Genomic DNA, 17,849 nt, shown 5'->3' on the forward strand with positions numbered 1-17,849 from the left:
TCTCCTGTTTTCTCACTTGGAGCCGTATTTAATATGAGCCGAGCCACGATACATTTTCACGGCCGGACTTTCCGCCTACTTCGCCTGTTTTGTGGGCGGAAAAGTATCGCACGCGTGCACACTTCACCCTGTATTCAATTTGCAAGTACGTGAAAACGGGACCCGATGAAACTTGAACAGACGGAAAGTACTGTCAGATTTGGGGAAATCAGCCTGACACCCTCCAAATGATGCTCTGACATGGGGGTTCCCTATTGTACCCCCTAATTTGGTTTGCTGAAGGTATTTGGCTCAAAAACACCAAATACTGCTAAATAGCGTTTTTCTATACGTGGTGCAGAATAGTATTCTGGAGGGTTTTTTTTCCAGAAAATAACTTATCCCAGCAAATTTGGGGTACTTGAAAATGGGGGTCAGCATATTTTAAAAGTTGCTAAAGTGAAGTTGAAAAAAGCGTGAAAATTACACCTGCCACAAACACCTGCAATCAAAAAACACTTTGGGCATACTTGGGGACCCCCCCAGAGTCAAGTTCACTAGTTTTTAACTTTGTACCCCAACTTTTTTGGGGTGTCCTTAGGTGTGTTTTTTTTTTTTTGACAGTTTACCTTTTGGGGGACTGTCTGAAGGCTGCATGGGGGTTCCCACAGCGTTGCACCCCAAAACCCCTATTCTGCACTTTTTTCCGCCTGCTATTCATAGGCGAAACTTTTTCGCCTATTACTTTGCATTGACTTTCCGCCTAGGCGAAAAGTCTTTCAAATTGAATATGGGGTAAAAGCAAAACAGGTAAAAATGACGTCATTGGTGAAAAGTTTTCAAAAAAACCACAAGAAAATGGCTTTTTCGCTCTAAATTGAATACGGCCCTTGGAGAGATCATATTGATACAGTAACAAACCTCCGAGCTTCTGAATAGATACAAATAATTAGAGATTGTTACTTTTGTATCAACCGAATCCGAGAATAGTATTCTCTATTCACAGACATAGTGACATGAAAGAATTAGTAAAAACTAGATTTGAAGTGTAAACCAGCTACTACCCACTTTACCGAATGACCATTCGTATTTTTTTATAAGTCTATTTGATTTCTGTGGAACAATTTAGTCATTTTTGTCCACAGACACAAGCTCCAAGTGGCCTGTGTAATTTTTATTTTCGCTACATTTTTCTCTTACATACTTTTTTATATTTTTACTTTTTTATCATTTCAGTACAGACTTTTAGAAGTTGGTAAATAAAAGCTATGTTTTAATAGAAGGTGCATCATGTTATGACAATTATTTTATTTTTGTATTACCATATCTGCAAGGACAGAATTGCAAAGCTGCTTGCGTGCAGCTTTGCAATTCCGTTTAGTACTGAATCGGGCCCCTTATATTTAGTTTGAGAGCGGATTTATGTAAAATCCCACTCTTGTGTTAGAAACCTGGCAGCTCTAAGCACTACAATTACCTGGAATGAGACCCTGTCCAAGATTTCTTTAGAATACACTATGCCTCCAATATAATGGACAAACTGTTATTATTATTGTTGTTACTTTTAGTAAAGCATTGTATGGGGTATATTTATTAACGTGAAAGTTTTTAGAAGTGGAGATGTTGCCCATAGCCACCAATCAGATTCTACTTAACAGTTAACTAGCACCTTCTAGAACAGGGGTGGGGAACCTTTTTTCTGCCGAGGGCCATCTTGATATATATAACTTTATTTGCGGGCCTGTTGCAGACCACGCCCCCTCTCCGTATGACCTCACAAGTGGTGGGCCACAATCACTGGTGATTACAGCAATGCTCGGAGCATCTTGAGAATGCTTCGGGGAGCTGTAAGGGCAGCGGTGTGACCATCTGAAGCATCCTAAGGATGCTACAGGCGGCACTGCTGTATAGATTCTGGTTGCAGGGTGATTCAGAGGGTCTTATAAGGTCCCAGAGCCTGAGGTTCCCCATCCATGTTCTAGAAGATAATAGCTAGAATCTGATTGGTTGCTATGGGCAACATCTCCACTTCTAAAAACTCTCACTTTAGTAAATATACCCTTATGTGTTAGCAATATTACTTATGGAAATAATTTGAGCTGTCTTTTGACTCTTTATTTTCCCCAGAAAGGACTGTGATGCCACAAAGCGGTCCAAACTAATGGATGAACTGGAGAAGCTGCTTCGGGGAAATGTCAAAAGTGTGAGTGGTACTGATTGAATGCTGGCAGGGTCCCCTGTGCACTTATTAGAGAAACAATGTTCTTGTACATATGTCTGTTTATTTAGATCAGTATGTATAAAATGTGCATTCGACATCTCAATACTGGTGTATGAACTTTTGTTACATTAGCTAGTCTGTTCCTAAATGGTTATATCAAGTGTCCACATCAGTAGTTCACAGACTTGTGTATTGATAGAGATTACTTTTTTATATTCTATGAATTTTGAATTCCTGTTACCTACACTTTGAAGACCACAACAAATTATACACAAGTATGGTGCGTTTACTGTGTGTTACAGGTGTATTATTTCTTATATATTCACTTTAATACATCTAAACTATAAATATTCATGAGTATTAGTGTCTGTCAACATCCCATTTCTAGAAAAAGGATGCTAGACATAATACTGAAATGAGATGAGTGGATGTGGGTCTATTACTTTTAGTGCTAATCACATAGACTCTGTCTATATGTGGAAGAGGAAATAAAAACTCCCTTTATTTCAGCTAAAGCAAATCACGTGTGTGTATGTATATGTATGTATGTATGTGTATATATGTGTGTATATATATATATATATATATATATATATATATATATATATATATATAAAATCTTTTATCTATGTATCCCTAAATGGAGCCTACAGTATTTCTGTGGGAAAATTGTTTCATCATTTCCTCTATTGGGGGTTGATACATTTTAGGTGGTGTGTCTTTTTGAAGCATAAATTGGCTTTTTATTATATATATTTTATGTATTAATTTTGTGTATAAAATATTCTTTTTATTTATGTGTCTATTTAACAATATATAAGATCCCCCCCATTGCTATGACATGTCTACCATCCTTTTTCTATAGCAGCAAATGGTAATTCAGAGTTATTTATTGGGATGCTGCTTTGATCTTAATATATAATTGGTTAGATTTTATACATATTTGCACCTAGTTCAAATAATTGTATATGTTTTTTTTTTTACATCCCATTTATTAAATTGCTCACTGTGCACCTGAGAATCTCATGTTATCAAACTGGTGGGAGTATGTTTGCTTTTCAGTCTATTATCCCAAAATCTTCAATCAACACCGACGGCTACTTTAAATCTGATAATTTTTTAAGGCATAACAAAAAGTGCCTAGTTTTATTCTCGACAATAAAGTGTGTAAATAAATGTACAGTAAATTGCAATTAGGCTTTTACTCTGGCTGTGCTAATCCTTACCTTTTTAAGCATACATGACAATAAACTAAAACCTTTTCAGTAACTAGTTCCTTCCACTCCAAAATGCCTGTTATGACCTTATCAGTCCGATTCTTTCAACATGTTGTTGTACAGGCCTTTCACAGGGAAAACCGTGAGATATTATGATCATCCTTTATTTCATCTGATTTTTTTATATCAGAATTTTAATGTAATTGAAGCATGGTCACTATTGATTTTATTCTGCAGTATTTCATTATTTATTTGATGCAACCTTATATGCTAGCTCACGTTTTCTTGTTTCCATAATTGGTGTGCAGACCAGGTGCGTATTGAATTGTTGTAGGCATGAGGTGTTCACTTTGTGGAAATACTTTGTTCATGGTTCTCCTGGAAATACAACTTCTAGTGATTTAGGGCCTGATTCAGCAGAGGACGCAGAAGAGGAAATTGCGCAGATTCCAGATGGTCGGGAATCTGCGCATGCACCTGACCCATACTATATGCATGTGCAGTACAGGTCTGCGATGTTGCATGGAGCTCGGCAGCAGACTGTCAGTGATTGAGGGTCTGCTGCCGCTTTGCGGTGGGGAGGGGGCAGTGATGGCCTCCATTTCCCAAAATGGAGGCGTGTCACCGCCTTTGGGGGAGGGGGAGGGGGGGGGGGAGTGGTGAGGCCATGATCTCCGTCGGCTGACAGAGATTTCCTGGCCTCTTGTGCATCTGTAGCAGCCGCTTGCATGACTCTATGGGTCACTTAGCCTGCCAATGGGATTGCAGATGTTCCAATGTTGTGTTGTACAACGCAACTTGGATCAGTAATACATGCAGGAGGCATGGCGCCTCCTGCTGCATTACCATATTAGTGCTATTGCAGCTGCTACTATGTTAGCAGTTGCGATAACGACTACGTCCTCTGCTGAATCAGGCCCTTAGTCCTAAATGAATAACACCTTGGCAGCATTATTTCATCTATTTTATCTGTCTTTTATCTGACAGATTGCATTTGCCCATGATACAACTAGAGTCATCCAGTGTTACATAAAACATGGAAATGAGAAAAGACGACTAGAAGTTTTTGAAGAACTCAGAGGTATTATTTTGTTACATTTCTTGTATTTAGTTTACTTCAACCACACTCACAGACAGCTGCTTTTCATGTGCAGTCCCTAAATACAGTATTAAGCTAGGGAAGGGCAGTGGTCAATGCTGTGTGTGGCTGTAAGCATTGGGGAAGCCAATGAATCACGACTCATACAGGATCATTAAGCTTACACAGGACAGTGTGTGATGAGGAAGTGATCTACAAGAAGAAGCATGGAATGAAGGGTATGCAGTCAGGAAGCCGACCATTTAAATGCCGACCGCCGGCTTCCCGACTATGCAATTCTGACAGGGGACTAATGATAGGCGTCGAAATCCTGACGCCTATCATTCTCCCTACGCCGGGAGCCCGACACCCGGCATACCGAACAAAGGTAAGCCGGGCATTGGGAGCGGACAGCCGCGTGGGGGGGGAGGGTTAGGTTAAGGGCTCCCGGGGGGGTGACTTGGGACTAGGTTTAGGCACTTACTGGGGGGGTAGGGTTAGGCACTAGGGGGGGAGGTTAGAGTTAGGCACCCCTAAGGGAGGGTTAGGGTTAGTGGGGGAGACTGTTAGGTGTAGTTAGTTACCTGTCGGGATCTTCACTGGTGCCGGTCTGCCGACGTTGTGATTTGAACCGGTCCGGCGGTCATTCATACCGATCCCGAATGAAGAGGTGATTAATATGGCAGCCTGGCACACACAACCAATTTTGGATGAATAGATAATTTTGCATAGCAGTATGATAGTGACAAATTGGATTTGTTGGTGAAAAAGTTAACATTGATTTTGAGCCTCGTTGGGATTGTTGTAAGTACTGTTTGTCACAAGAAGCCCATTTTCAGAAAATTGTGTCACAACAGAGCACATATTCACTTTAATGGTTTTTCTGTGCTGCTGCTTCTTCTTCTCTTCTGTATCCTGCAGAACACATAGTCGACTTGAGCAAGTCAAAATATGCCAGAAATATTGTCAGGAAGTTTCTAATGTATGGGTACGTATGTCATAATGCCAAATGCCATGACTGATTTTCTCATGTATTTTCCCAGATGCAAAAGCATCAAACAACCTAGGACATGACCCTTTATACTTTTTCTACTTATATATTTAGACTTTTTCTGACTTCGCATCATGGGAGTATTACACATGTAAAAGTCTGTGGAGAGCGTGAAAGGCTCAGTACCATTAACCATTAGTAGTTAAAGTGTTCAAGAGTTTATGGATTCCTTGTTATTGTAATTTCTTATGAGGATAAAACATTTAACCAAGCAATATTCGGTTCCGAATGATATTTTCGCTCTACTACAGAGTAATTTGTAATTGCACTTATCTGTTCTTACTCTATTTTTCTTACTCCGTTTTTGTTTTCTGAAATTGATGTAATGATATAAGTCTATGATCAGTAGCTAGTATATTAACAAGTGAATCTATTTTGCTATGAATATATTATTATTGGTTGGTTTAGCATACCTTGATGGTTTATAATGTGTGAAATTGAAAAAGAAAGTATTTTATTACTATGCTTGTTACTTTATTTTTTTCTGTATTGCATTTTGAACAGCCAGTTTTGTGCTTACTGTTAGCATAGAAAGAGTTGGTCTGAAATTAGCATTCTCTATGCAGTTCCCTTTAAGCATACATGATATATCAGTGTTGCAAGAGTCTGCCTTGAATGTTTCTGTATTTTAAAAAACATAAAACTATGGCAGATTATTGTCTTCTGCACTGTAATCATTTGTAACTACTTTGGGTTCAGATCTCCAAGTTGTGTTTAGAAATAATTACAGTGCCTTCCTATGAGTAAGTGACATGTGTTTACACGCTGTTATTTTAAAAGCGATTTTGATTTTTTGAATATTTATAGGTCAAAATCCCAAGTTGCAGAAATAATTAAAAGCTTTAAAGGACAGGTGAAGAAACTGCTGCGGCACTCTGAGGCTTCTTACATCGTGGAATACGCATACAATCACAAAGCTATTTTGGAGCAGCGTAATATGCTATGCGAAGAGCTATATGGAAACACATTTCGCTTTTACAAGGTAAACTGATTAGGAGAAAAGGGCTAAACAGATCAGCTGGAAACAATGTATTGTGCGAACAAAAAGGCGAAGTCTGTGGTCCAGTTGCCCCAACATTTCTTGGCAAACCGTATACCTTAGGTTTGCAAGAGACATTACTGTATAGCAGATTTAGTATTATCAAGTGTAATTAGTATTGCATATATTTCCCAGTTATATGTACGATTCTTCAGTACAGAAATTCTGCTTCTATTATTTTGCATTGATGAAACTAAAGCAAAATCATTGGCCCCAAACCACAACCTTTTGTGGGTAGACACATCCGGGTATAGATGCCATTTGTAAACCCACCACCAGACACACATAAAAACATACACTCCATGCAGGTTTCAATATTGCTAAATGTCCTCCTTACCTCACTAGCAAACACTACTCTTTCAATGTGCTTCTTTTAAAGTCTACAACCAGGTCCATATATCATGTGATACTACAAATTCACACCCTATAGTTCAGTCTGTTCTTCTTTCTACATTTACCTCTCTTCTATAACGTGTCCTCTTCTCATTCACTGCTATTATGTAAGCTCTTGCCGGCAGGGACCTCCTACTTCTTGTTTTTCCCTAGCACACTCCATGTCACCAGTGCTCTGGTCCTTGTCTCCTTCTCCCCTTCTGCCAGCTTGCCCATACGTTGGGTACAGGATCACTGAGTACTGAATTGATTCCTACCTGTGACTCCTGTTATCTGCAGTGAGTTGTCCAGCCCATATCCCTGTTATCTATCCTACCTGGTTTGCTGTGATATTTATGTTTGGTATATATTCTATGACATTCCACTTTGTAATGTATTTACAGGTGTGTTCACATACATTTAGCCTCCTTGCGAGTTAAACAGCGCCATGCCGTGGCGTGACTCTGTAGCGCCAAGCATCTTTTCCTATGTCTTTTTTCCTACAAGTGCGTCGTATTTGCACAGCGAATAGGACACACACGCATCTTCTGTCGATTAAAATATGCGGCATGCCAATATTTTGTGTGCGACTGCGGGTGTATCTGCATGCGAAACGCTACCTTAGTGTTACAGCCGCTTACACTGTAACGTAGCATGTCTTCTCTCTCTGTAGGCAAGCATCATTAACTGTTGGCATGTTTTTAACTTTCTTTTTGTTTTTACAGTCCACTGTGCATCCTTCTTTAGATAAAGTGTTGGAGGCCCAGCCTGAGAAGAAGGAATCTGTCTTGGAGGAAATGAAACAGATCCTTGTGCCACTGGCACAAAAGTAAGTTATCATTTTGTGGATAGACACTTAGGATAGCTTTCTGTCCCACATATTAAGACATTTCTTACCATATTAACATGGGAATGTTTCTGCTTGAAGCTAGATTTGTATCTGTGCTTTGTAACAGGGTGTATATCTCGGTGTATGAGAGAAGTGGTGTTTGCACAGATTAGTCGTGTTAGTTTTAGTATATTCTAGGGATTTTTTCCTTTCCAACCAGCTGAAAGCAAACATACCTGTTTCAATGAAAATGTGAATTTCCATTTAAGGCTGGAGTATAATCTTCTTTTAGAAAGTCTCTTTAAGCACATCTGTTTTATTAAATAAAAAAATAGCAATTCTTTCAATTTAAAAATATATATATTTATGCAGACTAGTAAAAAAAAAATCTTGCCTGGATGTTTTCCTAATTTGCCATTCAAACTAGGTACAATCAATAACAAAGCCAAACAAACGGCATGTAGGAAATTTCCAACACACTTTAGAAAATGTAGTACTGTAAGGGTTTTTCACTAAGTGGTACAGCTATGATGCAGGCTAACTGCGGAACTGGGTCTGCGGTCCTTTTATTCAAGCTGAATAAATCCCTGCCAGCTTGGTATCTCCATTTCTATAATACAGGCTTGGCATCTCTAGGGTGATTATTTTATATTGGCTACAAATCTATTAGTATAGTATTGCTACGACCAATGCTAATGTCATGAGCCGCGAAATCCAATGCCAGATATTCATTTTTGATTGCACTGCACACACCTTATAGAAGAGGTTTACCGGAGAGCTGGTAATGGGGGCAGGAGGGATATTACCTCAAGGCTGCCATTTAAAAAAAAAATTTTTTAGGGCTAACACATAGAGGATAGAGCTTTATCTTTCTACTTTGCAGCAATTAGCAGTGATGTTTCTGTAAATCGAATGTTGCTAATTATTTTGCTTTGCTGGTCTTTACTATCTAGCAATCGGCCTATATTCTTGCAAAACTTCAGGAGCTGATATAATTCTGTTCGTAATTATCCTTTATAAGGTCACAATTGCTGACTCCAGAGTCTACATTCCTCCCCATAATAGCCTGGTAGTGTAAAAATAAGACTCTTTTTCTACCTTGGGCCATTCGTGTCTAAGAAAAATGTTGGCAGGCCTTTTACTGCTCCTTTTCTAATGTGTTTGTCTTCTGGTAAGGATTCTTAACATCTCCTGCTATGAGTACATCTGCTTTAATACCTAGCACTTAAGTTATTGATTTGCCTGCTGATGTGAGAATATATCTGCAGTGAAGCTTGAGGACTAAGAACGCATCCACATTTTTGTTCTAGACCATAGATCTCATGTGAAGGTAGCATTCTGTATACTCTCTGCATCAGCTTGTCGTCATTGCAGCAGATTGTAGTGCCCACATACTGTAGTTTGGTATTGGAGCCCCTAACATTATTAATCCACAAAATAAATCACAAACTGAGTGGAACCAATGCAAATAGCGGACAGGTTGAAAGCCACAAATTGTGTAACCGTCTCTTAATAGCTAGTAAGTAAATGTAAGTAAATAAATATGTAAACTAGCTAAATGAATGTAACAATTTCGTCCAGGGGCCTTTATAGGCATTAAGGGCATTAGAGAGGTAAAAGAAAATCTGTAATTAAAAAGATATTTCTTTAGTTGTTTTAATGAAATGTTCTTTTGTGCTGTGATTCTGCCAACCATAGACCTTGGCTAATGTAAATTACTATTATTTGTTTCTAATTAGCAAGCAAGTACAGCAGAATAACAGTCCCCATTCTGTAGTGGTTATTCGCTGTGGTAGGGCATATTATTATGCACAAATGCACCTATCTGTTGACAGTCTCCTGTTCTCCTTCTCTGTGTTCATCTGCCCAGACACTTTGTACAGCATTTTATGATGCATGCCACATACACACTTGTTGGCAAGTTAATACATTCTCTGTACGTACTGTGCACATACTGTGCACTTGGCACATTTGAACCATACCCTTAATTATATCTTTAATATTTTTCTTACCTGATACACTGTTCGTGAGTCCAAAAATTTATATTTTTATTGTCATTATTTTGAAACCAGGATGTTGATTGCACAGCACCTCCTGTTGCTGCAGGGCATGGCGTTGTCATTGTGGTGTATTTATATATACCAATCATATTACACAGCACTGTACAGTAAATGAATAACCATTCACATCAGTCGCTGGCCTATTGGAGTTTATAGTCTAATTTCCCTACCACACACACACGTACAAGGGTCCATTTTGTCAAAGCCAATCTTCTGCCCAGATCTACTTAATATGGCATTTTCTATCTAGATAATATGGAGCCCCAGATTACTATATGGGGCAATTGTGCAAAAGTGGAAATCTGTAAATAATTAAAGACTTAAGTGATATTATCAGGACTACCTTCATTCCAAGTGTTGCTAGCTTCCTTTTTTGTATTTATTTTTGTTTAAATTTTTATTTATGTGATCATATGATACACTTCTGCTATGAATGCATTTCTGCAAAAGGCCTTCCCCTGAAAGTAGTGACAGAACTCTGATTACTGCTACTTTTGTGATTCATTAATGAGCTTGGCTTTTATGTAGGTAAAGGGTCTGCAGACTCCTGCTAAAATGTGTATACCTCCAAATATGGTGTGCCCGTTCTCCTTGCGCTTTTTTTTTTTCTTTTACGGCCATACTGCAATACAAAATTAAATTTTTGCATTTCTGTGCAAAAGCTAGTTCATTACTTTGTCTGGCCTTCATGTAATGCCCTAGTGTGTGTTTACCTGGCAATTAATGCCAACTTTATCAATCTAAATTGTGCGTGTTTTAATAAACAACCATGCCTGTAGTGTGTGTGTGTGTGTGTGTGTTTTTATTAAACAACTATACCTGCACTAAAATAAGCGCCTGATTCTGATATGTACCCAATGGTGTTATTTACATAGTTGAGTGATCATCGTCCGACTGAGCATGCGTCATGCTCGCACTGTGCACGCGCCAAGGTACCTTACCTTACTCGCAGTGAGGATTTCTTTGCAAAGTGATTGATTGACATTCAGGGACAGTTTGGGAGCAGTTACTGGGAGTGGCGGTTTTTGGGGCAAATTAGCCTAGAACCGCGATCCCATATGCGTCTTCGATATTTGCACATTTTCACATAGCTGCGTGCGGAATCGCAGCCGCGATTTCATTAGCGTACATATCAGAATTAGGCTCCAAGTGCATTATATACCAAAAAAACTTTTGTCCAACACATTTTATCTGGTGTGTTAACAATCAGTCTTGTTGAAAAAGTTGTATAGAATTTAAGACCGGTCTACTGTAATAAGACTGTTATTTCTATCCCCAGGGAAGCTGTAATCAAACATTCTCTGGTGCATAAAGTATTTCTGGACTTTTTTAACCATGCAACTCCAAAAATAAGATCGGTATGTAATTATAATTTGCATTTCATAATCTATCAGTTTGTTTTATGATAAACTTGTGTTTCCTATTTGCCTCTTGCAGTCCCTGAAATTAGTTATTTGATTATTTAGAAGAGACGTCAGAGCTTTCCACCCTTAAAATTAAATAAAGTATATGTGAGGGATTTCCTGTGTCCATTCCAGACATCCACTACCAGACTGATAATATCACACAAAAGTATCCTTATAGATATGGGTACATTTTTTTTTTCCTCATGCCTTTTTTTTCTCTATTTTATCATTTTTTTTTATTTATTTTTTTCTCAGGAAATGATTGAGGCTATTAGAGAAGCAGTCATCTACTTAATTCACACACATGATGGCGCAAGAGTGGGCATGCACTGTATATGGCATGGAACACCAAAGGTTTGTTAACTTGTGCTTTATGTATTTTGTTCTAATTCTAATGTCAATGTATTGGCATACATGGGCTCAGAGAGAAAAAAGAAAATCTTGTTTGAGAGCCTATAGTTTAAAGTGATTAAATATATAATGGCACACATTTGTATAGTGCAGATTCTCTGCTTGGAGGAAGTTGACACAATGTATAACGCAGGGTACACACCATACGACGGTGTGACCCAGCAATGCGGCAAGCAATGTAACGAGACATTGCGCTCGCCGTACACACTGCACGATCCGCAGTATGACAGAGCAATGTATTGTTACATGCTGCACCAGGTCGTTCATTGCATCGTCCCATCTTCTCTGCAGAACAGCAGGTGGGACGATGCGATGAACGACTGATCGGGCGTACGCGCTATACGATGTCTACGATATATTGCTCTGATCCGTGTTGGAACAATATATTGTAACATACAACGTATATTGTGTACCCAGCTTAACATGGATAACAGAATCTGTGATGTATACATTGGAGAAATCCTTGTTTAAACAGCTTCTGTTATCTAAGTATGAAACATTCAATATACACTACCTTTAAAAAGTTGGGGGTCACCCAGACAATTTCGTGTTTTACATGAAAACTTACTTTATTTATCAAATTGTGTTGCAAAATGAATAGAACATATATAGTCAAGACATTGGCAAGGTTAGAAATAATGATTTTTATTTGAAATAATAATTTTGTCCTTCAAACTTTGCTTTCATCAAAGAATGCTCCTTTTGCATCAATTACAGCATTGCAGACCTTTGGCATTCTAGCTGTTAATTTGTTGAGGTAATCTGAAGAAATTTCACCCCACGCTTCCAGAAGCACCTCCTACAAGGTGGATTGGCTTGATGGGCACTTCTTAGTACCATATGGTCAAGCTGCTCCCTCAACAGCTCAATGGCGTTGAGATCTGGTGACTGTGCTGGCCACTCCATTACAGACAGAACACCAGCTGCCTGTTTCTTCCCTAAATAGTTCTTTCATAATTTGGAGGTGTGCTTTGGGTCATTGTCCTATTGGAGGAGGAAATTGGCTCCAATCAAGCACTGTCCACAGGGTATGGCATGGCATTGCAAAATGGAATGATAGCCTTCCTTATTCAAAATCCCTTTTACCTTGTACAAATCTTAAACTTTACCAACACCAAAGCAGCCCCAGACCATCACATTACCTCCACCATGCTTAACAGATGTGTCAGGCACTCTCCCAGCATCTTTTCACTTGTTCTGCGTTTTACAAATGTTCTTCTGTGTGATCCAAACACCTCAAACTTCGATTCTTCTGTCCATAACACTTTTTTCCAATCTTCCTCTGTCCAATGTCTGTGTTCTTTTGCCCATATTAATCTTTTCCTTTTTATAGGCCAGTCTCAGATATTGCTTTTTCTTTGCCACTCTGCCTAGAAGGCCAGCATCCCAGAGTCGCTTCTTCACTGTAAACGTTGACACTGGCGTTTTTCGGATACCATTTAATGAAGCTGCCAGTTGAGGACTTGAGGAGTCTATTTCTCAAACTAGAGACTCTAATGTACTTTACGTCTTGCACAGTTGTGCATCGGGGCCTCCCTCTTCTCTTTGTACTCTGGTTAGAGCCTGTTTGTGCTGTTCTCTAAAGGGAGTAGTACACACCGTTGTAGGAAATGTTCAGTTTCTTGGCAATTTCTCGCATGGAATAGCCTTCATTTCTAAGAACAAGAATAGATTGTCGAGTTTTCACATGAAAGTTCCCTTTTTCTGGCCATTTGGAAAGTATGATCAAACCCACAAATGTGATGCTCCAGATACTCGAAGGCCAGTTTTATAGCTTCTCTAACGAGCAAACCTGTTTTCAGCTATGCTAACATAATTGCACAAGGGTTTTCTAATCATCCATTAGTCTTCTAACGTGCTTAGCAAACACAGTGTACCATTAGAACACTGGAGTGATAGTTGCTGGAAATGGGCCTCTATACACATATGTAGATATTCCTTAAAAAAACAGATGTTTGCAGCTAGTATAGTCATTTACCACATTAATACTGTATAGAGTGTATTTCTGATTAATTTAATGTTATCTTGATTGAAAAAAAACAGTGCTTTTCTTTCAAAAATAAGGAAATTTCTAATTGATCCCAAACTTTTGAACGGTAGTGTATATCATCCACTACAGCTTGTGAAATTACAACTGGAGCATCCAGGCACTTGTTCTAGAAAAGAAAATGATAATTTTGTATTGATTGACCATTTTTATCAAGCCGGTTTTTTACTTGCCATTAGTGATCTTGAGGATTTTAAGTAATCATTTTACAACTTCATTGCGCTCCTAATTTTTATTTGAGAATATTATGTCTTTATACCACTTGAAATTAGCCTCTTAAAGGAAGTGAAAGTGACTGTACAGTAAATTCTCACCTCTAATTGATGTTGTTTTTGATAAATTTACAGAATTTTGCCACAGAAATAATCTGCACAAGTAATAGTGTCTGCAGTTGTATCTCATGCAAGTGTGCGGTCTTATTTAATCAAAAGTATCTTGTGTTTGGTAACCAAATGTCTCCTTTTGGATAGGATATGAACTCCGTCGCACACAGATATACAAGTGTCGCCTATCATGTTAGTCTATGAAGTCTCCTGGTGCATCTTAGTGGCATCGAATTGCGACTAAAACAAATTTTCAGGCAAAAAAAACTCTTGACGCAAGCATGTGACCTGGTGTCTCACGCCACATGGTGTATTGCGGCTAGCTGCATGTTGACACATCTGTATGAAACTTTGTAGCTTTATCATAAAATGACTTGTTCAGAAAACTTTGCAAGTCCTTTTGTCAAATTTGATTTGAAAAAAAGAGAAATATTTATTGTACTATAGTATATTTATTTAAGTTAAAATTAATTCATTTCAAAAGACCACCGATCTACAGCTTGTATAAATAGGATATGCTGCTTTCACCTTGCAGCTAATGACTGTTCTCAGTAGCAGCTGACTAGCTAAGCTTGTAAACCAATGCTGTATGTTGATAACAGGCTTATAGAAATGAGACAAGCCTTCCTGGTATAATCTGGTTTATTGTTGCTAGGTCTAGGATCATGTCCTTGTGGTAGAAGAACTGCCCTGCCTGTCCACCTTAGGCACTATAATCTCTACCAAGATAAACCAGTTGTGTCTTCTCCAGGAGATTTGTTATTTTTCTTTGTAGTTTCCACACTACTGTTTAAAGAAATGTCTGAACTGTGCCGAATACTTGGAATAAGAATTGCCGCTTTGAGTGGCAACATTTACTTTATTTAACACAGCCTATCTCTGATTTAGGTAGAAAAAAAGCTCAGTCAGCCGAGCGTTTCATTTGTTAATTTGCTGCTGGGGTGCCCTTGGGATTCTCTTGGCAGTTTATGTGATTTATATTTAATCTTATTCTAAAGGATTCATTTGGTAGCAGGAGGTAGATTATTCTACTGGCTTGATGCACGTCTCCATTCCAGGTCACGTATGCCTCAAACATTGCTTGAGGAAATCCCACGCAACCTATATCCTGTGATCTGATTAGTTAGACACTGTTTCAAATGTACAATATAAAATCAGAAACATTGGCAGCTATGATTCTTTTTACAATCCTTCCCCAGTGACATAAATGTCCCTTTATTCTAAAGTTGTTTTGTGTGAGGTATTTACTCTCCCCTCCACTTCAAATGCAAATGTTTGCAGCGCAGCATTAAATGATAATTGGCTTCCTTTGATTAAACCAGTGTGAAGGAGACCTCTACAAATGAAAGAATAACTTGGTTCTATAACACTTGGTCCAGTGAGTCCCGTGTCTGATGCAGTCTACTCACTCCTGCTAAGCCAGCCTTGTTTCATATAGGCTGAATGTTGTTCATAAATCACATTCTGCGGGCAATAGCACCTCAGGCGGTAGGAGAACCAGCTAAATCAGGTGAATCGTTGCAGTGCAAATACACAATATTTTGCATTCATGCTTTACTTTTGTAATTCTCCATTTATTAATTATCTTATGGAGTTCGATTTTTAGGCTGTAGTATAACTCTCCATTCCCGTCTCATAAGCTTTTTCAGAATGTGCTGTTGATATTAGGAGCATAAGTAAATCTATCTGGTATTTACTTAAGTAATTTTAGGGGGGCGATTCCTTTTTTTTTTTTTTTTTTTGTAATGCGGCTATTTCTTTTGGACCCACGATGGAGCAATTCAATTATCGCATGGGAGACTACGAGTAGAAATGTATGCAGCCGCAGCTATTCGCACCCGAACGGAGCAACAAATGGATTGCTCAGTCAGGCACAAAGAAGAGATAGGCGTGCTAAAAACAATTGATTTGCCCTACAAGTGTTTAAAGAAGTAAAATAGGTGTACTTTATATAGTGTTCATTCTAGCACTCTGCACCTGTCACAACCTGTGCAGTTCCTCTTTCCTGCCTAGGGTGTCGCTCTCTGCTCTGGTGCTTCTAGCACACTCTGGTCTGTATCTCAGCAGTTTGTTGCACCAGCTGAGTGTGCTAGAAGCACCAGAGCAGAGAGTGACACCCCAGGCAGGAAAGAGGAACTGCACGGGTTGTGACAGGTGCAGGGTGCTAGAATGAACACTATTTATACACTTTAATTAGACGTTTTTAACACACGTGTTGATTTCCACTGGAAGTCCTTAAAATTAACCAGCACCAACAACTACCCCATGAAAAATTTTATATATTGCAAAAAAAAAAGTTTGTGTTGGCTTTTATAAATGTAAGGACCATTATAACAATATGTCTATAAAGGTTTTATACACAATCCTAGTCATTGCATTTACAACAAAGCATCACTGAATTTGTGAGATCGCCCATAGCAGCCTCCACTTAACAAAAAAAGCAAGTAGAAAACAAACCCTGAGATAGTAGGGCCTATCCATTAGCAGATGTTTTTCTGAACGATGAAAGACAAAAGATAACTATTGAAAATTCCGGTGGCTGTGCTGAAAGATATCTGTCATGTACATTACAGATTTTTGCAAAAGACGAACGATATTGCATGACATCATTCAGGGGAGTGGATTTTTTTCTCTCCAGTGCTTTGTAGCTTCTAATATCGTTCGTTGTTTACCACATATAAACTGCCAGATATTTCTAATATCTGGCAGCGATATGCAATAATTGACCAACATGTTGGAGAGACGACAGATAAAATTTATCGGCCGCGGTAGTGCACATCTACCATCGTTCAGGGTCTATCCATTATCAGATAAATTGAACGATATATCGTTCAGTTGTTCAATTTATCTGCTAGTGGATAGGCCCATTTAAACAATAATTTTCATAGCATTTCCTCTTTTAAATGGATATTCTGTTTAAAAACACTTCTATTGAAGCTGGTGCTTGTTTTGTATTACCATTTCCCTAAATAGAACAAGTGTTGCTTGTTGAAAAGGTTACATTGTGGTATTGTTAAGCAACTGTTCCCTGAACATTTTCAGCATAACGGATTTGTTTGTAAATGTCAAAATTTTACTTTTATAAAGACCGAGTAAGTGAAAAAGGGTGTTAATCACATAAAAAAATAAAAATGTGAAGAAAGATCTGTTGCTGAATATTGGTGGCTGAATAGTGAGAAGAAAGCCTGTTGTTAATTTATATATACACCATGAATTGTTGATGGCAAATTATATTAAGTTTTTTTTTTTTTTTTGCTTTTGCTGACTATAAAAAAATATTACAGAATAAAATATTACAACGGTTCTATAGAATGTGCTGTACATTCATTGAACGTATATGGGGCTACATGTTAAGATACTCAGGAGCAGATTATCATAATAGGACAAAGTTTAATCAATCAGAGGTGTAGTCTCTAATAAAATAGATTATAATGAACACATCTTTGCCTCAGTCAATTTTACACATGAAATAACTGACATAGGCTGAAGTAGGCAATTAAATAGTGGTCATTTATCTTATTGTTTTTAGTTTTATTGGCTTGAAAATTAATATTTGCTAATTATTTTTTTTATGCAGGATAGAAAAGTCTTTGCAAAAACCATGAAGACATTTGTTGAAAAAATTGCCACAGTAAGTTGTCAGACAGCATGTAACTGCTACTGGCTCATTACACAATACATTTGTGCTGTTTGTTTTTTTGATGCTACAATCTTTCTACACTTACAAATCAATAAGTCTGTCCATATATTGGTATAATTGCCCAAAGTGTGTTTTTTTTCCTGTAAATACAATGTTGCAATGCTTTAATCAGGACA

At 38.2% G+C, this 17,849-nt stretch overlaps 1 protein-coding gene across 1 annotated transcript in view; it reads left to right on the forward strand.

Annotated features, from left to right (window-relative positions):
- PUM3 (pumilio RNA binding family member 3) overlaps positions 1 to 17,849 on the forward strand; it is a 70,958-nt gene that overhangs the window by 20,672 nt on the left and 32,437 nt on the right. Inside the window, exons 5-12 of the mRNA XM_088476588.1 lie at positions 2,107 to 2,182; positions 4,405 to 4,498; positions 5,417 to 5,483; positions 6,354 to 6,528; positions 7,683 to 7,786; positions 11,126 to 11,204; positions 11,508 to 11,606; positions 17,611 to 17,664. Coding sequence (XP_088332714.1) covers positions 2,107 to 2,182; positions 4,405 to 4,498; positions 5,417 to 5,483; positions 6,354 to 6,528; positions 7,683 to 7,786; positions 11,126 to 11,204; positions 11,508 to 11,606; positions 17,611 to 17,664 — 748 coding nt within the window. The remainder of the gene's footprint in view (positions 1 to 2,106; positions 2,183 to 4,404; positions 4,499 to 5,416; positions 5,484 to 6,353; positions 6,529 to 7,682; positions 7,787 to 11,125; positions 11,205 to 11,507; positions 11,607 to 17,610; positions 17,665 to 17,849) is intronic.

This window comes from Taudactylus pleione, unplaced genomic scaffold (assembly GCF_031769625.1).
Source record: "Taudactylus pleione unplaced genomic scaffold, aTauple2 ptg000190l, whole genome shotgun sequence".
Taxonomy (NCBI): domain Eukaryota; kingdom Metazoa; phylum Chordata; class Amphibia; order Anura; family Myobatrachidae; genus Taudactylus; species Taudactylus pleione.